Source organism: Nanorana parkeri, unplaced genomic scaffold (genome assembly GCF_000935625.1).
Source record: "Nanorana parkeri isolate BGI_ZX_2015 unplaced genomic scaffold, ASM93562v1 scaffold24, whole genome shotgun sequence".
NCBI lineage: Eukaryota > Metazoa > Chordata > Amphibia > Anura > Dicroglossidae > Nanorana > Nanorana parkeri.
In genome coordinates, this window is record NW_017306292.1 from 346,798 (window position 1) to 366,237 (window position 19,440).

The 19,440-nt window shown below is 41.7% G+C and overlaps 1 protein-coding gene across 1 annotated transcript in view; it reads left to right on the top strand.

Moving 5' to 3' along the window:
- Window positions 1-2,526: 2,526 nt before the first annotated feature.
- Window positions 2,527-19,440, top strand: part of N4BP2 (NEDD4 binding protein 2) — a 47,173-nt gene continuing 30,259 nt past the window's right edge. The window contains 4 exon segments of the mRNA XM_018564426.1: window positions 2,527-2,550; window positions 2,553-2,739; window positions 6,685-7,708; window positions 18,996-19,120. Of these exon segments, the coding sequence (XP_018419928.1) occupies window positions 2,527-2,550; window positions 2,553-2,739; window positions 6,685-7,708; window positions 18,996-19,120 (1,360 nt within the window).

Genomic DNA, 19,440 nt, shown 5'->3' on the forward strand with positions numbered 1-19,440 from the left:
CCGGTAAGTAATTTGCATAACATTTAACTGCTGGATTTTCCACAGAAAGAACTTCCTGTGCTGATTTTTTTAAAATGTTTTATGTGGCGAAGGCTGCCATTTTCTTCTCTTGATAAATGAATGGTAAGATATGATCTTTCTCTTTTGTTCCCTCAACAAACATTTCTCTGTATTGATATTTATTGGACATTTGTAGAAAGGAGTTGCTTGGGGTTGTGCAGAAGCTCCAAAATGCAGACTAATGATTTTCAGCACAAATCCTGGGTATACTAAAGGCCTAGATATAAGATACATCTGTGTTATTGGGCAGTAGGTACAGTCATATGATGACTGTGTCTGACAAAGTGTGCAATCAGCTTGTGACCTCTTAGGCCTTGTTCACACCAAATGCAGAGCAGATCTGCATGAGTTTCTGCACACGCAGTGCAGTGGGGTCTGTGCCGCGTTTTTGATGCGTTCCGGGCCATTTGTTGTTTTTTTTTAGTTTAACATGGGCTTCCAGGGAGTTTGCATGCGTTCCAGAGCAGGTAAAATAGGGCCTGCTGCAGTTTTTTTACCTGCTCTGGAACTGAATGCTGCAATGTGAACTGGCGCTAAAAATACCATTGGAATACTTTGGACGCAGTTTTGCTCCGGTCTGTAACTGCTCTGCTCTGCTCCTGAACAATTTAAAGTGTATTTCCATATTTGCAGCCAAATTGGGATAACACCGACTTTTTATAGTTCATCAAGGCATAGGAATAAAGCATTGCCCCTCCATGGCTTTATCAGGGGATAGACAGCCGAGGATTCTCGCCGGCAGGAGTGTGTCTTCACTCCAGCCAAACAGGTATATAGTAAAGGAAGAATCCAGCCGCACTGCGTTGTACACTAAATCAGTTTATTCAAAGTTCATCAGTCCTGCCCAACGTCCGCCCCCTTCTTATCTCACCCAATCCTGGGCTCTATGACTATACACCCACTTTATATTTGTTACATGCTTCCATTCACATCGTATAACTATGTATTTTAAAATAGCTGATCTTTTTATTTGCTAAGAAATCTTATTTGGCTTTCCCCTTCTATATGTTAATAAGGGGGCTGGGGAGTTGTGTTTACCATATTTACCCTGGTCTATACTGTGCTGGCAGATCTTCATTATTAGTTGTAAATTAGATGTGCACTTGGTCTGTCATAAAAAGACTTAAAGGAGAACTATGAGGTGAGTGATTTTCACTTATCCTCATAGTTCGAGCCGACGTGTGACAATGAAACTATCACACGTCGGCTCAATAGATCGGGAAGTGAGCGCACACATACCGTCGCTCGCTCACTTCTCAATCATGTCCCTGCAGAGAGCCGTGACTGTCACTCACGGCTCCCTGCAGGGATTGCCCCCTTCCCCGATCCGCCAGCGCTGACTGGTGGAACGGACGGGGGAGGGGGCGGGTACAGCTGGTGCTTCCTTTAGATAGGCAGAGTCAGCTGTCAATCACGCAGCTGGGTGGATTTCGACAGTAATGTCGGGATTCGTCCCGGCTGCGGTGGTCTCAGTATAACGCGAGCTGTAGCTTGCGATATACTGAGCTTTGGAAAGGATTGTCAACAGCACACCAAAAGTTTTCTGAGCCTGATGAAGGGGTACTGCTGAGACCCCGAAAGCGCTTGTATTGGATGGCGATTTGTCAATAAAGGACCTTTTTTGCTTCAAAACTTTTGGTGTGCTGGTGACAATCCTTTCTAGATCTGCATTGTTCACGGGGCCTTCCGTGGTCACTACAAGCACCCACCTGCTCGGCAGGTTTACTACTATTCCGGGAAGGAGTGCAGCTGGTTCTTGACTATATGTAATACTGAGCTTTGGGTCACGGGAGGACGCTAGTTTATGTCCTTCCGTGACCCTTAGGAGAACTATGGGGAAAAACACTTACCCCATAGTTCTCCTTTAAGGATCTCAAGGCTTGTGTGACACATTGTCCCTCAGTCTGTCCCCTGTAGACTTCTTGGTATAAACCTGTTTCAAAAAAACAACTAGAAAGATAAGACATATTTAAAAAATATATTTGTAGTTATGCAGTGTAAATGGGAACACATAACAGACATATAGTAGGGGTTTTACCAAATTTGATTGCAAAGGTGTAAATACACTTTGAGTATTCCATCACTACCTTGATATTCAGTTCTGGTGCAAAATGTCTGGATCTTTTTAATATTTCCACATTGTTTAAATATGTACAAGTTATACCTCTAAACCTGATCCTGTTTCTTTTTCCTCTGGATATTACATATCCAGCATTCTATTCATTGCTTATGACAAGACAATAAGATTTGCCATGATGTAAGGGAGTTTTTTTCTGGTATTTTCTAACAGTGGTCAAGCTCTTGAATTTTATTTCCAGCAAATGATTTCTTAACATGCATGTATTTGGATAAAATAATTAAATGCTTATTATTTTCATGTTTTTTTTTTTTTTTTTTTTCCAGCCATCATTAATTAAAATGGAATTTAAATAAGGCAGGCTATGATTGGATGGTTTTAGTTTGGACATGCCTAGAAAAAGAAAGAGTTTTTATCTGTAAGTCCTCAAAAGAAAACTTCAAGCCCCAGCATCCCTGTGGCCCTTTCATCTTCTGCTACGCATCCTCTTTCAACAAAAAAAATGAGCAATAAGAAGAAGGAGATGCTCAGGAGTATGTGTGAGATGTTCCCCAACCTGGAACCTTCCTTGGTAGAAATGGTGCTCTCTGAATATACTGAAAGTAAGTTTTCTATCATGCATATACACTAAGTGGCGAGATTATTATGACCACCCCATCAGTACTTCGTTGGGCCACGTGATGACTCCACGAGATGACTTCGTTGGGCCTACTCGTGACTCCACGAGATGTTGAAAGGTGATGCGAGGAATCTGACACTGCACTGTTGCCCTTCTGTTGTCTTGTACCAGTCTTGCCACTCTCCGTTCTGCCCTAACATTGACTAATGGCCACAATTCGCACTTTCAGTCACAGATTTTCGGCTGACAGTCCAGTCTTTAAACACTTTAACAACAGCTGCTCTTGAACATTTAATGAATTCTGCTGTTTTGCTGATAATCGCTCCATGGCTTGAGCGCCAACAATCATCCCACGTTCAAAGGCTGTTAAATCGCGTTGTTTACCCATATCTTCAGAAAAAAATTACTTCTACTGTCGTGGTAAACAACCTGCTTCCCTATTTATAATGGTCTGGCCCTCTAGCAACTTCAGCGCGAAATTATAGCTAATTTTGCCTACAAACGTCAGGTGGTCATATTACTCTTCCTATTGGATTTTTTTATTTGAGGTACATTATTATAGTTGGGGCACAAGAAGTAATACGTCTTCTTGTGTAAAGAGAAGCAAGACTCTGTGTTGTTGATCTGATTTTCTAGCAGGGAGATTGTACTTTTGGAGTCACCAAGAGTCATAAAAAGTCAGTGGGCAGTTGAGCTTACCAGCTTTTTCAATGATACATGTATTGGTTTATTCCTTGTCCATTGAGGAACACAAGAGGTCTTAAACTTTAGGGTTATACTGCCGCCTACAGGAAGATTGGACACTGGCAAATAAAAAAAGCAGGACAACACAGAATAACCACCATGCCTCCTACTACCAGCATGCCAAAGTATGGTCCACGGGATTGGGAATCCACCCCACCCTGCTTAAGAAGATTCCCAGTGAAATCGGCCCCACAACATGTTTTATTCATTACAGGGACTTGCTGGCTTCATCTTAAAATTAATATTTACTAAATCATGGAGCCACACACCTTCCACCACTTTACCAGACAACATATTCCATTTTAGACCCTTGTTGGCTTTTTATAGGTGTATGTGTTCCTGTTGCAGATGTTCCCCTCACTTCCTGTCTGGTAAAACTGTTATCCCTGGCAAAGTAAGTGAAGGGAAATCTCTCTAATGGAGCCCCATATAGCAGTAGAAACCTGACAGAGGTTCATATCCCCCGGCAGGCAATTATAATGCAACATGGCTCAAAATCTAAATAGCCAACTTACAAAGCTCCAAATATTAGCCAGTGACCAGGGTGCTCACTATAAACCTGACATGATCCGAGTCATTAAGGTAAATCGTAAGTACAAAATAAATTATTCAGTGCTGACCATTCCAACAAATTATATAGAAAATGTATTTGCTATCAAGAAATAAGTAAAACTAAAATGTTTATATCTAAATCTGGAATGCGAGAATCTATCAAATCCATCACACAAGACTCATGTTAACAAAATAGCTTATAACAAGCTGATCGCTAATATATATTTATCTAAAGTCTCCTTCAAAAGACCATACATTCCATTTCAAGGGACGTTGTTGTGATAGAAGTATGGGAGGATTCCTTTGCTGGCATCCTGCTAAAAAGTATAGATGCCTCGATGTGCCTGACTTCATTAAGTTTCATTCACAGTCCCAGGGCAAGCATTCTGTAAATGAGTGTAAGAAAAGTGTCGGAGCTACTTATCTCAAGTCAGTGACTCAACATTGAAGTGAAAGCATCAGAAATGCAGGCCAGGAAACTAGCATTCTTAGTGGAGAGTTCAGTAATTGCAACCTCCATTAATCTCTCATCGCAGTGTCCCTTTAAAGTGCGCCTGTCATGACAGAAATAGGTAGACTGCTCTGCTGACCTCTCCTTTTAGCAATGCCCATTGCCTGGCTGTTGTGCTAATGCTTTGGCTTCAACACTTTCTAAATTACAGACCTGACCGATAAGATGCTTCTTCTAGATCCGTCACTTAAGTGTAACAGATAGCTAGCATTTTCTTAAAGAAGAACTCTGGTCAAGTTCAGAATTATTGAAATAAATGCTCATTTTGGTCTAGGGTATACAATAAAAAGTACTCACCTGATCCACGAACTTGCCTGGCTGCTAGACTGGTCCTCTCAGCCTCTTCTCCCCCAGGCTAAAGTGGCCTAAGCCCCACTGACGTCCTCACATTTACAAGTCCATTGACTTGGATTGGACATGTGGACGAAGAGGGACATACCACACCTGGAGTGGAGGGGCAAAGAGGTGAGTGGTCACCGCCGCAGGATTGAGGATCAGGTAAGCATATCCTCCTTTTTTTTTTTTTTTTCTAATTTTAAAAGACCCTAGACCAAAAACCAGCACTTAATTCTTGCAGTGTGGGGGTAGCCCCACAGCAAGGGTTAATTTGTAATTTGCCTTGAGTTCTTCTTTACCTTTTTATTATGACAGGTGTCTTTTAAGTGTAAGGGACAGCTACTTTTTACAGGGTGTTAGTATTAGTAAACAACCTAAAAAAAAAGTGTGTTCTCATTAAGTGCCATTTACATCATAATTGATCTTTAATTAAAAGCCTAAAACATGCAAGGTTAAACATTTCTGATTATTTAGGATTTCCAGAAGGGGACAAATACCTTCCATTGCACAGTAATTTGAGGCTACACATTAGCTGATTTTTCTTGAGTGCAAGAAAAGTAAATGGAAGCATTGAATGGTTGTTTTAGTAAATCACTGGATGCTCTGCTGTACAGAATTACTGGTCACCTTGAACCCTCCAACTTCCTGCCCCCCCACTTCCCTCCCTCACTGCTACTCCATCACTATGATGGGAGTTTTCACTTACCAATAGTGAAGTGTGGGAGTAAGCAGGGCTAAAATGAGTGAGGATATTTGCATATCAGGCGACTTGGACAATCTAAAGGAATACCTCATCTGCATATTTGTTCCAGGAACCTAGAAAGTATTAACTCTACTGGATCAGCATGATGGCCAAGCAATTAGCATTTTTAGAAAGATAGGTCAGCAATGGCTGCCTTCATGCCTCCATCTTTCTCTTACTATAGGTTTACTCTAGACGTCCAACCAACCTGTCTGATCTCCTTTCTATTTTTCGTAATGGTATTACTCAATAGGTCTGCATTGTTTTGTCTAGGGTAGGGGTTGTAATTGGAAATGTTTGCCATATATCCCAGGTCCTAGGTTAGAACAATTGGATTCCCTCACATCCTATAAGTTTTATACATTGCATTCATGGCCTTACCTGTTTTTGTTCTGTACATGTTGCGATATGCCACATCAATGCACATGTTGAAATAGCATGCAATTGGAAATGTTTCATCCTCCGGCCACCCTATCGATGTGCTGTACTCTTACAAGCACAAATTGGATGTTTTTGGAATCTATAGAAACCATGGCTGGCTGTACAATGAAATTAATTGTTCAATAAAGTGATCCTAAGGGGCCAAGAGAACAATGCTAAAGTAGGGGCCAGTTAGAAGCCCTTGGATTTTAGGCTCAGACTGCACGCAGGACCTCAAGATTAAGCCACTGCTCCTGCTATCAATGCCCACCCAAACTTATTGAACTGCCGGTAGAGGTTTTGGAATTGGACAGTTTAATGACAGGTAGGAACTTCGCATGCAAGGAGAAGGGGCCTTGTGTAGAACCTGTGCCTACGAATCAACGGGGCTGTAAACTTGGGGATTTGGTTTAAAGACTTAACACATGTATTTGAAGGCACCACATCACATGGTGCCTGTACTATTGCGCCTATTTAAATAAGTTCAGGTTCTCCTTAAATTGCAAAATGGCCCTTGTAGTAGCCATGTGTTTAGCTTTTATGGCTTAAAAATTAATTTGCAAATTGACTTTGTGGTATGCTGTCATATTTACCTTTTAATATTTCTTTTGTTTTATAACTAGTTGAGGTGGTGATGGACTATCTATTGGAGCTCTCAACAGTTGCTAAAGGGGAGTCTCAACTGGAGTTGACAGGTTTTGAAAAGATTACAGCTTATTTGGATGGCTTCCACATTAATTCACATAATCCAGAAAATGAGGACACTGTAACTGACAAAGAAGACGACTACCTAGATGACTCATGCATAGATGAGCCTGCTTGCAATGACCTGGATATGTTGTTAGATGAAGCACTGGATAGGTATGGCTTAACGAATCCAGAAGACATTTATAGCACAGTGCAATCTGAGAGCTTAGTATCGGAAGCATCAACCAGTGGTATTGTGTCACAGCAGGTTCAGTCTGCATCACCTGGGAATACCTCATTCCACACAAAGTATATGGAAACCATTACTCCGCCTCAGATGAGCCTGGCTACGGCAGAGGATTTGCATTTGTGTGATTCACCGCATGCTGTTACCATCTCTAGTACATCATCAGTTCAGCCCGAAGTAACTAAGCTGGAAATGACAGAAGCTGGTTTTAAGACTTTACCAGAACCAATTGACATTTTGTTTCAGAATGATAAGATTGGAACTTCAAGTTCCCAAGGACATTTTGCAAGCAGTGAAATACCTGCTGTTCAGAAACTTGAACAAGAGAACATTCAGTCAGTATTAACGGCAAAGTCCAATGTACCAAGAGCTTCTCCAAAGTCACAGATTAAATGGAATCCATTGGCATCGACATTCTTTCCATCGTCCAATCAACAAGGCTCATTCATCACTCCAGTAGTTGCTAAACCTGTGCAATGGCCATATGCTGCTACAATACAACCTAACGGAATCCTTTATAATGCTCAGGTGCCCTCTGCATGTGTCTGGAATCCATTTCCTCAAACACATTGGACTGCTGTGAAGCCCATGCACGTGCCTAAACCCAAACCACAGCTTAGTGCCCAGATCCCCAAAAACATGACACGTTTGGTAGGAAAAGTGCTAATACTGTTGAGAGGTGCCCCAGGATCTGGGAAATCTACTATGGCAAGGTAAAGACCATCTTTCTATCTTAACTGAGAAAATACAAAGGAATCTGTTTGAATACTTGGCAACAACATGAGTAGAAAAGAATATTTTGATAATCTAGATGCAACCTGAACTGAACCCATTCTTTCCCATTCTGGGGAAAGTAAGGGCATCACTTGAATGCTGGCCCCTGGAGCAGCTTAAACTAATTTTCCCTTTGCTCTTCTGTTCTGTTTAGCCACCAGGAGGGGAGAGAAATACCCAGTACTTTCAGGTATGGAAAGTATGTGCCTTAGTTTCCTCTCATGTGACATCACTGGTGCTTGGCAATTTTTGTGTTTAGGCAACATGTGCTGTCACATGGAGGATGTGCCCAGGCCTGTGTTTCTGAGAAATTGTCAGCCATAACTCTGTATAAGCTCCAATCAGAACAACTTGGGAGCTTAGACAGGGCTTCTTTTACTCATTCACACAGGCGACCTTATGGGCGGGGAAACCAGTAGAAGCCAGGATAAGCTGCTACATGGGCCAGAATTAAAGTGTTGCCTTGTCCTGCATCAGCAAGAATATTTACTTTGAAAAATTAGGTAAGTTCTGCTGTGCTTTGATTTGGGGTGCCCCATTTTTATTTAGCCTATAAAACTTCTAAATCAGGTAAAGTAAAAGGTTTGTAAAAAGATAAGGTTATCTGACATTGACATTGGACAGATTTAAAGTACTAACTCATGACAAGAGTTCAACTAATACAAGGAAGGAAAAAAAATAAAGAACAAATAGAAATCCTACATAAACAGAACCCTATGCCTACAGTTACCCACAGTTGGTGCAGAGGAAGGCAAAAAGCCTTTATAAAGCATGGTTCATCTTCACTGAAAAATAAATTGGGGTGTTTACAATTTAAAGCCACTCTCTGAATGAGGCAGAAAGCAAAGTAGAAACATTTTTACCTTGCAGCATGCCATCCACCGCAATGAACGCTAACTTTCAGGGCCTGAAGAGAGGGATGTTATCCGATCCATATAGCGATCCGATTGCATCACCCGCCCTTTCACTATTCTCCAATCAGAAAATGTCTTCTATTTTCCAAAGAATACAAGACATTCTGTGATTGGAGGAGGAGAGGTGATGTCACATCCCTGTCTCCTCCTCTCCTGCAGTTACAGAATGTCTGTTTGCAGCATAGTCGGGGCTTGAAAATTCCACTCATCCTCTCGTCTGTGACAAGAGGACGCCGGAGCCGGACGAGTAGCTTCCTGGCTGCCCGTTGTAATTAAACGGCCGGCCAGGAGCTTTACATTCAAGCGATTGGGCATCTCTAGAGACGCCCGATCGCTTGTTGTAGCAGCAGCTGTCACTGCCGTTGCCAGTCCCGAGATCGGCTGTGCCCGGTGCTATGTCACAGGAGATCAAAGGGAAAACGGTACACGATCTCACTCTGATCTCCGGTCCACTAATGCAGGAAGTGATGTATATTATATCACTTCCGAATTCTGCTGTCATTCCCAGCTACAGAAGCTGGGGAAGCAGATCTGTGCTTCATCAGCTTCTCTGGTGGTCCCTAGGTGACAGCGGTCTTGGAGACCCCTGATGTCTCCATAAAGAGGACCTGTCATGTAAATTGGCTATCACATAGGGGGCTTCTTAGCCCCCTATGTGACGGAAATAAAGTTAAGTATAAAAAAAGAGTAATAAATTAAAGCAGCATAAAAAAAAAATTAAAACACTTTTTTTTTAATTAAGTCCCCCGCCCCCCACATACACACCCAAACATGCATCGGGTGCGCCTACATGCGAAAGCGACTATGGTGCCGCACATGTTACATATCGCCGCGAACGTCGCAGGGAGAGCAATCAATTTAGTGCCATTAATCACTGATTACACTAAACTGAGGAGCAGTAAAAGCGTTTAAAGCGTCGCCTATGGCCAATTTTCGGTGTGGTCGGTTTTTTTGCGATTTTGCAGACACGTGCAATTTTAAGGCTTGACATGGTTGGTGCCTATTTACGTGCCCCGACGTGACCCCCGTCTTTTTATATTTTACCAAAAATATGGGTAGGAATACATGTTTTTTAACGTAATGTAGGGAGAATATTTTTTTCCCCCGCAATTGACGGTACTTTTTTTCATTACCATATTTTTGGCTACCTAAGACACACTCACCCCCCCCCCCCCCCCAAAAGGCGGTGGAAAATGTGTGTGCGTTTAATGGAGCGAATCCCTATTGCCCGACGAGACATGCAGTTTCGGGCGCCGGGCGTAGATTATTGTACATTTAGCCCTGCTAAAGCAGAGCTAAGTGTACAGTAGGAGCCACTGCTCGTTTAATACGAGTGCTCTAATCAGATCACTCGTATTAAAACCGAGCAGCGGCGGCGATCGAGATCACCATAGAGCCCTTAGAGCAGACGAAGAACAGACGTTCTTCGTCTGCTCTGTGTGATCACTGAGACCGTGGCTCTGTAATCACAGCGCCACCTGTCTCAGCGGTCACTAACTGCAGCTTCTGTCACAGAAGCGCCTGTCTGTTCAGTGCTCCATAAGGCGTATATATAGACGTATATGCTGGTGGAGGGCGCGGGTCACCAGTTGGTGACCGCTGTTTAAGAGGACATAGGACTATATATTTATATCACATATAACGCCTCACTCAGTATGAATAACATATAAAAAAAAAAGGAAAAAAACTTAAAGAAAACACTTTTTCCCCAGTTTTTATTATTATTTTTTAGAAAAACAGCACAACTAAAAAAACGCATTAAAATAAATTAATGTATTTGTCCTTTATTTGGAAATACCTTGCATCCCTAGGATTTCAAAAATGTTTCTGTACTTCTCGGCCTACAACTAAAAGCTAACATTTAATTTTTTTTCTCTAAAAATGAATGGTGGTTGGGTTAGGTTGCCTACAATGTCACTGTCATTAAGTGACACTAACTGAACTCACTGAAGGCTGAAGGACAGCTTGATAATTGTATTAATTTGTAAAAAAAAATTTGGTTATTGTTAGGCTGCTCCAAACTTAGTAACAGCCAATAATAACCTTAGTTATACTGATCCTGATAGCATGTCAGGTTCAGATCTCACTAAGGCCCCTCTCACACCTAAGCTGTTTGTCGCTCGTAAATCAGTGCGACAAACAGCTCAACACTAGGAATCCTATTTATGTCTATGTCCCCAGCGCACATGTCAGCGTTTTGTCGCAAGCAGAAATAGGCCTGTCACACAAAATACTACATGAGCTACCTTGGGGCTGATTTCAACGCGTTTTCTCTAACGGGCGCAATAGAAAACGCTTGAAATACACGTGATTATTTGCGTGCATATTATGCATGTTTTGCTCCTTGACACGAATGTGCCAAAATCTGCTGACTAAAACGCTAAAAAAGACACACTGAATAGGTGTCGCTTAGGTGTGAATCCAACCTAAAGGCTACTGATCATTGCCAGACGATCAGAAGCCTTGAAACATTGTTTCAGCATAGAAATGTATTGTTACATATTCTGTGCTGAAGAATGTAACAAGCAGCCTGTACACATCAGGAAGTCCCATCTCTACAGAGCTGTCAAAACTGAAATAGCCCAGCGGTGTGCACACTGTTCTGCTCTCTGCTGTTATACCGGATCGCTAATAGTCATCAGGTATTTGTAACAGCTTAATTCTTTCATTATTGTCAGAAATTTAGAGCTGTCCTGTGCACCAGATATATAACCAAACACTTTTAATTATGTGTTTAACAGATCAAAATGGAAGTAAATGGAGAAGTTTATTGTTGGGGTTTACCTTAGTACAACTAAAGGCCCCTGTGTGATGTGGCAGCCTTACGTTTAAAAAACAAAACAAACCTCATTTACCTTCCCTGAGTGAGCCAAATCATTTTTCATTTGTATCCTCACATGCTCCCCCCTCCCAGACACTGCAGCTCATAGGAGTGTTTTAGCAGTAGAGGCAGTGCATTCGTTCCAGGAAGCAGTGGGAAGAGCTCAGTGTGAACGGCTGCTCATAGTCAAGCTACAGGTTTTGAATCAGCAGTGACAAGGCTGATAGCCACTGATAGCCCTGTAACAGCTTCTCATCTCTAATACAAATAGGCATGGCCTGAGTGAGGGTGACAATGCTGCTCTGAATTCTGGAGCAGTGCAGCAGCGTTGTCACCCAATCACAGAAAGCTGAACAAGGTAGACTTCACATTCAGGTATTTGTGGGACTTTGCAGGGGGGCTATTTGGAAAACTGCAAGTTCCGCAGAGCGCGCGCGCGCACACACACACACACAATTTTTTTTAATTTTATTTATTTATTTATTTATTTATTTAGGTCACAAAAGGGTTTATTGAGGAATAGAGAAAACTATAACAAACCATATAGATCAGGGTCATACAATAAAGTGCAATAAATTGGTGGTTTAAAATCACATGAAGATAACATCAATAAAAGCATAAACCAAGATCCATCAGAAGAGTGTGGGGCGTAATAAGGATCTAATAACAAGAATAAAAGTGTTATCCAACAAGGGGGAATCCGAATGCTGGTAGAGCTTATGTAGAGATCCATGGTAAAGTAAAGGAAACAAAGGCTGCGTAAGAGAAGAGATAAAGAGCAGGGAAACAGAGAAGTGGTAAAAGAATAGGGAAAAAGTGAAAGGAGAGAGAAAGGTAAGAGCAAGAGTCAGAGAAAAGAAACTGAAAGACTAAAACAATAAGAGGAAAGAATAGAAAGTAAAATGTCCTCGGGGAAGAGCATCAAATAGGATCAGAGAGAGAGAGCAAAGATACATCTATGTCCAGGGAGCTGATAATAGGAAATCCAGGGTCAACAAAAACTTTGCATGCGTGTCCTGACAATATTGCCTATTTTTAACTGCTGCATAGCTCAAGGTTGGAGTCTTCCATGCTCTAGCTGTGTTAGTATCCAGAAAAATATGTTGAACAAGCTTCCATTCAGTAACGTCTTGTGTGCGTTCTTAGGTAAGGTCGTGTAAAGGAGTGCTCATATGAGATTGTAAACATGTACCCAAAGTCTAGTGGTTAAGGAGCAGAACCATCAAATATGCACCATAGTACTTGGGGAGGGGCAACCTCGGAAGCAAGTGGAAGGAAAGTTAGGTAGGAAGCTAGCTAATCTCACCAGAGTATAGTACCATCTGTATAAAACCTTATAGGAGAGTTCCCACATATACTTTTTTAATGGAACACCATAATTCTACTTGAATGTTTCCTTTTTTTTTGATGCAGAAGTCTCCAGAGGGAAAATAATAAAATTCTCATTTTTGTATTTGGAACTAGGCTGCCACAAACATATGTGGTCATAGGGTATGCTACAATAAAAATAGCCTAAGAAGACATGTAAATGATATCTGACCCTCATCATCCACACAGCCAGGAATTTGCACACTGGCATTAAAGCTCTTATATGACCTTCTCCCTAGAGCAGGATCACCGTTTAGTTTTCAGTCAAGTTGAGTTGTATAAAACCTCCTGACCCCAAACATGACGATCTAGAAGGGCACAGAATGCTAAATAATAAATGATCTTAGATGCATTTTTTTTTGGTTATATAGCATTAGTCACACACCTACATACAACATTTATACAGAAGACCAGTGATCCAAACTGCTACTTAACATGTCTGTTAGTACAGTTCCTCTTTGAGGCCAAACTCCCGGAAAAATGATCATTTACACACAGTGTAAATTAAAGTGACATTAAACCTTCGTTTTTTTTATGGAGGCCAGACTTGCAATAAACAACTTTTTTTTTTATTCTTTATTTTTTTTCCTCGTTCTCTGGTGGTATCCAAACCACTAGCTGCCTTCCCCCCCGTAGTGGTGCCTCAGCTAGCTGTTGTGGAGGCATCCGTGCGTGCATGCTCACGGCCGTTCCTGCACCTATCTGTGTGCGTCTATAGACACCCACAGAGTGCAGTTGGCCAACCCCCCACCCTTGCAGTCACAGTTTGACGGCAGAATAAACCTATGGCTCCTCTGCTCCCAGTACCCGCCCCCAGAACCAGAAAGTTTGGGAAACACCGAGTATCTTACCGGTTGCAGCGGAGGATACAAGCGGCTACAGGTAAGTGTGGGGGGAAGGGGGCTTTACAAAAGTACTGTTTTTTGTTTTTTTTTCCTTTTGCCTTAATGCAGAGAATGCATTAAGGTAAAAAACACCAGCCTTTAGTACTACTTTAAAACAAAAAAACTGTATGTTAAGTGTAGAAGGTTGCTGCAAAGTATAAAAATCTAACCTTGCAGCGTGCCGGCTCCGACACATAAAACTTCTGGGCGTTGCAGATAATGAGCGATGTGGCTTTTGCAGTGAAATGCATCCCCTCATCCCTACTTGTGATGCCTTGTATTTTTCTCAAAGAATACAAGGCGTTCTGTGATTTGGTGAGGACGAGACATTATTTATCCTGTTCCAATTACAGAAAAGTACAAGGCATGTTGTGCATGGGAAAATAGTGATGAGGGAGCAGTACAGCGAGAGATGATGTGACTGGAGCACTTCACTGTTTGTGTTCCATTCTTCATTCCCTGAAGCACCCAGGAGCTGAGAGTTATGTGTAGGAGTCAGCATGCTGCAAGACGAGATTTATGTACTTTGTAGCAACCCTCTACACGTGACAGTTTTGTTTTTGTAGCAATAATTTACACACTAGTGTGGTGTGTAAATTATCACCCCCCCGCCCCCCAGAATTTGGCTTTAAAGCAGAACTATGGGGTCAGTGTTTTTCCCCATAGTTCTCCTTAGGGTAACAGGAGGACCACAAACTAGCGTCCTCCCGTTACCCTAAGCTCAGTATACAGCGAGCTGTATACTGAGACGCCGCAGCCGATCCCGACCTGGACGTCGGGATCCGCCCAGCTGCGTGAGTGACAGCTGGCTCTGCCTATCTAGAGGCAGACCCAGCTGTACCCGCCCCCTCCCCCGTCCGTTCTGCCAGTCAGCGCTGGCAGATCGGAGCGGGGAGAGGGGAATCCAGCCCCTCCCCCTGTCACGGCAGAGAGCCGTGACAGGATCGAGAGGTGAGGGGACCGGTATGTGTTCGCTCACCTCCCGATCTACTGAGCCGACCTGTGACAGTCTCATTGTCACAGGTCGGCTAGAACTATGAGGTGAGTGGAAATCACTCATCTCATAGTTCTCCTTTAAGCAACAGACTGTGGGTTATAGAAACTATAAAATGAAAATAAAAAAGGGTTAAAAATGGTTAAAAATGCTTTCAAACAGCTTTAATTAGCTCAAATTAGCCTGTTTAAAATTCTTTGTTACAACATTTTTGCAGTTGATATCTCGGAGGCTTTTATTAAACTAAAATAAAAAAGTACAACAGATCCAGAGGTCATTGTGAGCATCGCATATGAAAATGTCATTTTCCCAAAAAGCATAATAAATTACAATCAGGTACATACAGTTACAAAGTGCTGGTACAGAAACCGAGCAGGGGAGGAGCAGTGTTACAACACCACACCTCTCAGTACACTGAATTACTAAATTCTCACTACAGGCGCGTTCAGTTGCTCAGCCGCTGCGAATTCTGAGTTAGCAAACTGCCACTGAATGCTGTGCTTCAAGTCAGCACTCAGCACTGCTAACTTAGCACTCACAGCCGACATGAATGTGACTGCAGAGCACTGAGTGTGACGTGCACAGCGGGAGAAGGTGGGGGACAGAGCACCAGCGGCCATTGTAACTGTGGGCACACTTGGCAGCGATGGAAAAGGGTGCCTGAGCCCCAATGGAGCAAATCACAATTCAGTGTGGAAACCTACAATTTAATATTTTGGATGATGAGTGTGAACGAAAAACTGTGTATGACAGTAGAAATTGCACTAATAGCAGAGATTAACACGGAATTCTCCGCCATTTTGCTTAGCGATGTGCAGCCAAAGCGTTCAGTGAAGTCGCTGCAGCTACTCAGTGCTTGGCTAAGGAACTGAGCACGCCTCAGGGGATGAAGTACACGGCCCTTCCAGTTAGTCAGGGATGAGAAATATAACAAAACTCTAGAGCTGAGGATTGTTCAACACCCCTCAGAAGACTTGCCAGTTTGGTACTGCAAAGCCGAATAAACACTACAGAGTGGACAATGACTGAGGGCCTGTTCACACGACGTCCGTTTTCTCTGCTGACCTGATCCGTACGCTCCTGCACTAAAAATGCATCCCAATGTATCGCTATGTGTTTTATGGGCTACAGTTCTCACGTCCGCAGTCCGTTCAGGTTACGACAGAAAAATACTGCATGTCACATTTTGTACGGTCAGGAAACGGTCCGGAATCGCAAAACGCATCAAAAACGCGTCAATAACGCACTGCACTGCAGCTAACATACTGACCGCCCCACCCCAGCAAAGAAAAAAAAAATTGTTTTTTTTTTACCGGAACGCATCAAAACTGCGGCAAAACACATAGCACCGCGTCTGCTGATCAGGACCTGAAACTCATGTGAACAGGCCCTGAAACTGAGAACCCATTAAAATTAATCCAGGGGGGCACAGAGGTCATTAAACCAATCTTGGGTATCATACAAATGTGCTGTAAGATTTCCATCCGCATAGTTCTCATTTGGTAATAGTTGGGAGTGCGGGCAATTGCCAATGTTTCGGGATGAGTCTTCTTAGGGAAGCTATAAAGAAGTGACGTAGGGTTGTGGAGATGTGAAAATATGATTCAGTTAATATTGATAGTAAAGCTTTCTTGGGACAATTAATATCCTTTGCCCCTGAGACCTAGGAATCAAAAACAGTATCCCAGAGCATTCCACCAGACATGCAGCATAGCTAGGTTTTCATTTAATATGTCTTGTATAATAATACCATTAATATGTAAGATGCTGTTCCAATTGTTCCAATAGATGCAAGTATTAAGATTGGCCTTGTCCCTCTTTTTGAAAGCTTCCTGGCTGTAGATATCAACTGTTAACAGAGCAATGCCTGGTCCTTTACAACACAAGCTGCGTCTCTCTTCTCAACTGCTCATCTTTACACCAATACACCCGACGCTTAGAACACTTATTGACCGAAGGTGCAAATAATATGTTAATCATTTTGCACTTGTGTTTAAACCTGTTCTGTGCTTGGCACATCCAAGTTACCTTCTTCCCTCCAAGTTTGGCACGACTGATTTTTGACACTGGATATGTCTTTATGTTCAGCGCCAGAGGTACCAGTAAGAATTATTATACAGAACTAATATGTAGAGTAATTTCCTTATGTAAAATGTTAACAAATAAACCTTTTGAACCTGCTGTGTCCTTATACTCCATCCAAAGCTTTTCCCCTTTATGACATTTAATGGGTGTGTTGGTGGGATTAAGCATTTGGGAAGAGAGGTGCAACTGGTGGAATAAAGAATGTCCCAATAAATGCTTGTGAGTTATAAATGTTGATAATTGAGTTTTCCACATGTCATTGTAGAGCGGAAAGCCTTATTTAATTGACCGTGCTCTCTCAGGCTACAAGAGGTCATGGATATGTTAAAATATTTACATTTTTGTATGTTAAAAAATATTTGTAGTATACTTTGTAGCTTTGTACTAGCATTCGTTGTCCTACTTCCTATACTTTGAATGATGTCACCCCCTCCCATTTCCCACACTACCTCCCTGTAGGTGTGTTCTTTAATCCTAATCTCCAATTTACTGTTCAAAGTACCTCTTGTTATGTTATGACCAGGAGGTGTCCACGCTACACCCTAATCTAAATAACTATCAAAGCATCTGTGCAAATAGTGAAAAACGCTAACAGGGTTATTCACAAAAGGGAGAAGAGGCAGGAGAAGTGAACAATCTAGGACAACAAAGCTGAACTGGAAAGTGAGCTGAATTGAATAATTTTTCCAGTTCAGCTTTGTTGTCCCAGGTTGTTCACTTCTCTTGCTTTCTCCTAAATCTTCACCCTTTTGTGAATAACCCTGTAAATATCAATAATACCAAAGTGCACTGTGCTAGAATCCGAAGTAAATAAATAAACCAATATACTTATAAATCATTATCAATTGATTACTCCAATAAAGTGACTCTATATAAATAAAGTGCTCCAGCAAATATCCAATATGAGCGATATCAATAAAGTGCTTTAGCAAATATCCGTTAATAGTGATTATTATTGGTCCACTAAGTGCTCCGGTCCGCAAAGTGTTCATATCCACACTAGAGTGCTCCACAAGTAGAAGTGCATTCAGTGACGTCTGTATCGGGTTCAAAAGATTTCCACCTCACTCATCAGAACCGATGGACCATATGTTAAAAATAGTCAGATCGCATTAGTTATTTGTCTCCCCTTCCAAGTGCAGTCATGATTGGTTGCGTTCCCCTTTCCACAGTAAAGATAAGGATCCTAGTATTCCTCCCAGGCAATATATCTCTTTTGCACTCCTCATATGTACTCATCATGGCAGAAGAAATACAATAAGAAGCTCCATATTGTAAAATCATTGTCTCCTCTATTAAAACCAGTTAAAAATATTGCAATAAGCCGTAATTGATCCACATCTTATACAAGGCTCAGAATGGCAAGCAGATGTCCTGTACTTCCTGGTAGTGTGATGATGTCAGTGTAGACTTGCTGTGTGTCCCAACATTTCTGCCTGCCAGCTGGATTGCTTGGTCTGCATGCCTGCATTAAAAAATAAACATAAGTCAATCAGAAATAATAATAAAAAAAGAATCATATACAGAATGCCAACATTACATCTATTACCTGCATACATTAATTGGAATGCAGCATTGTTTGCAATAATGGTCCTTGAATAGCAAATATTAAAGATGTATCTTTTGTTTCTATTGCTGTGTGAAGCAGTTGCACATGGTTTTATATATTAAAGTAGAACTCCAGACAAAATGTTTCCTTTTTTTAGTCTTGGAGAAAGCAGGAAGACTTAGAACCAGTCAAGGTTAGATTTTCTTCTTTAGGAAGATATCGCTCCACTTTCTTTTTTCCAATGAGAAGAAGTGAGGGCAAATGCATAAAATGGGTTTTCAGGTACAGTCTATTGCGTTTGTATGCATTTTTGATGCATCTCCATGTGTTCCAGTGCATTCCAGGCCAGAGAAAATGAGACGGAGTATTTTTTTGCCTGGTCCGGAACGTATTGCGCTGGTGTGAACAGAGCCCAGAAATATCACAGGGATACATTGGGATGCTTTTTTGTTCTTAAAGTGACAAAGTTGAAAGGCATGGTCTACCTTTAACAATATATTGTAAAGTTATTTCGATGTTCCTGAAGAAAGTCTTCATTTTACTTCTTTAGGAAGTATATTCAATGTCATATTTTAGACTCGCATAACATATCATGTTGTCCTTCTCTTTAGAATGTTATTGGAACAGAACCCAACTGGTGTTATTCTAAGCACTGATGATTATTTTTGTCAAAATGGTCAATACCAGTATGATGTAAACTGCCTGAGTGAGGCTCACGACTGGAATCAAAACCGAGGTATGGAAATAGGCTTTAAAGCAGCACTGTATAATTTACACGCAGAAATGAATAAAATATACATGAGTAGGAAAAAAAAGTATTGCATGACTGGTTCATGAACAATGGAGCAAAGACACCAAAAGCACAAGTGAAACCAGTTTCCCACATGGTTTCACCTCGCAACTAGGAATCTGGTTATTTTGTGTGTGTTTTTGTCTGTAGGTTTTGGGGTGGATGAGAGTTTCATTCAGAGATCTAATGATCCCAGGGGGCTGATCATGAGACCCGTACCCCCCCCCCCCCCCCCCCCCATTTTTTTTTAAAGTGAGAAAGTCTGC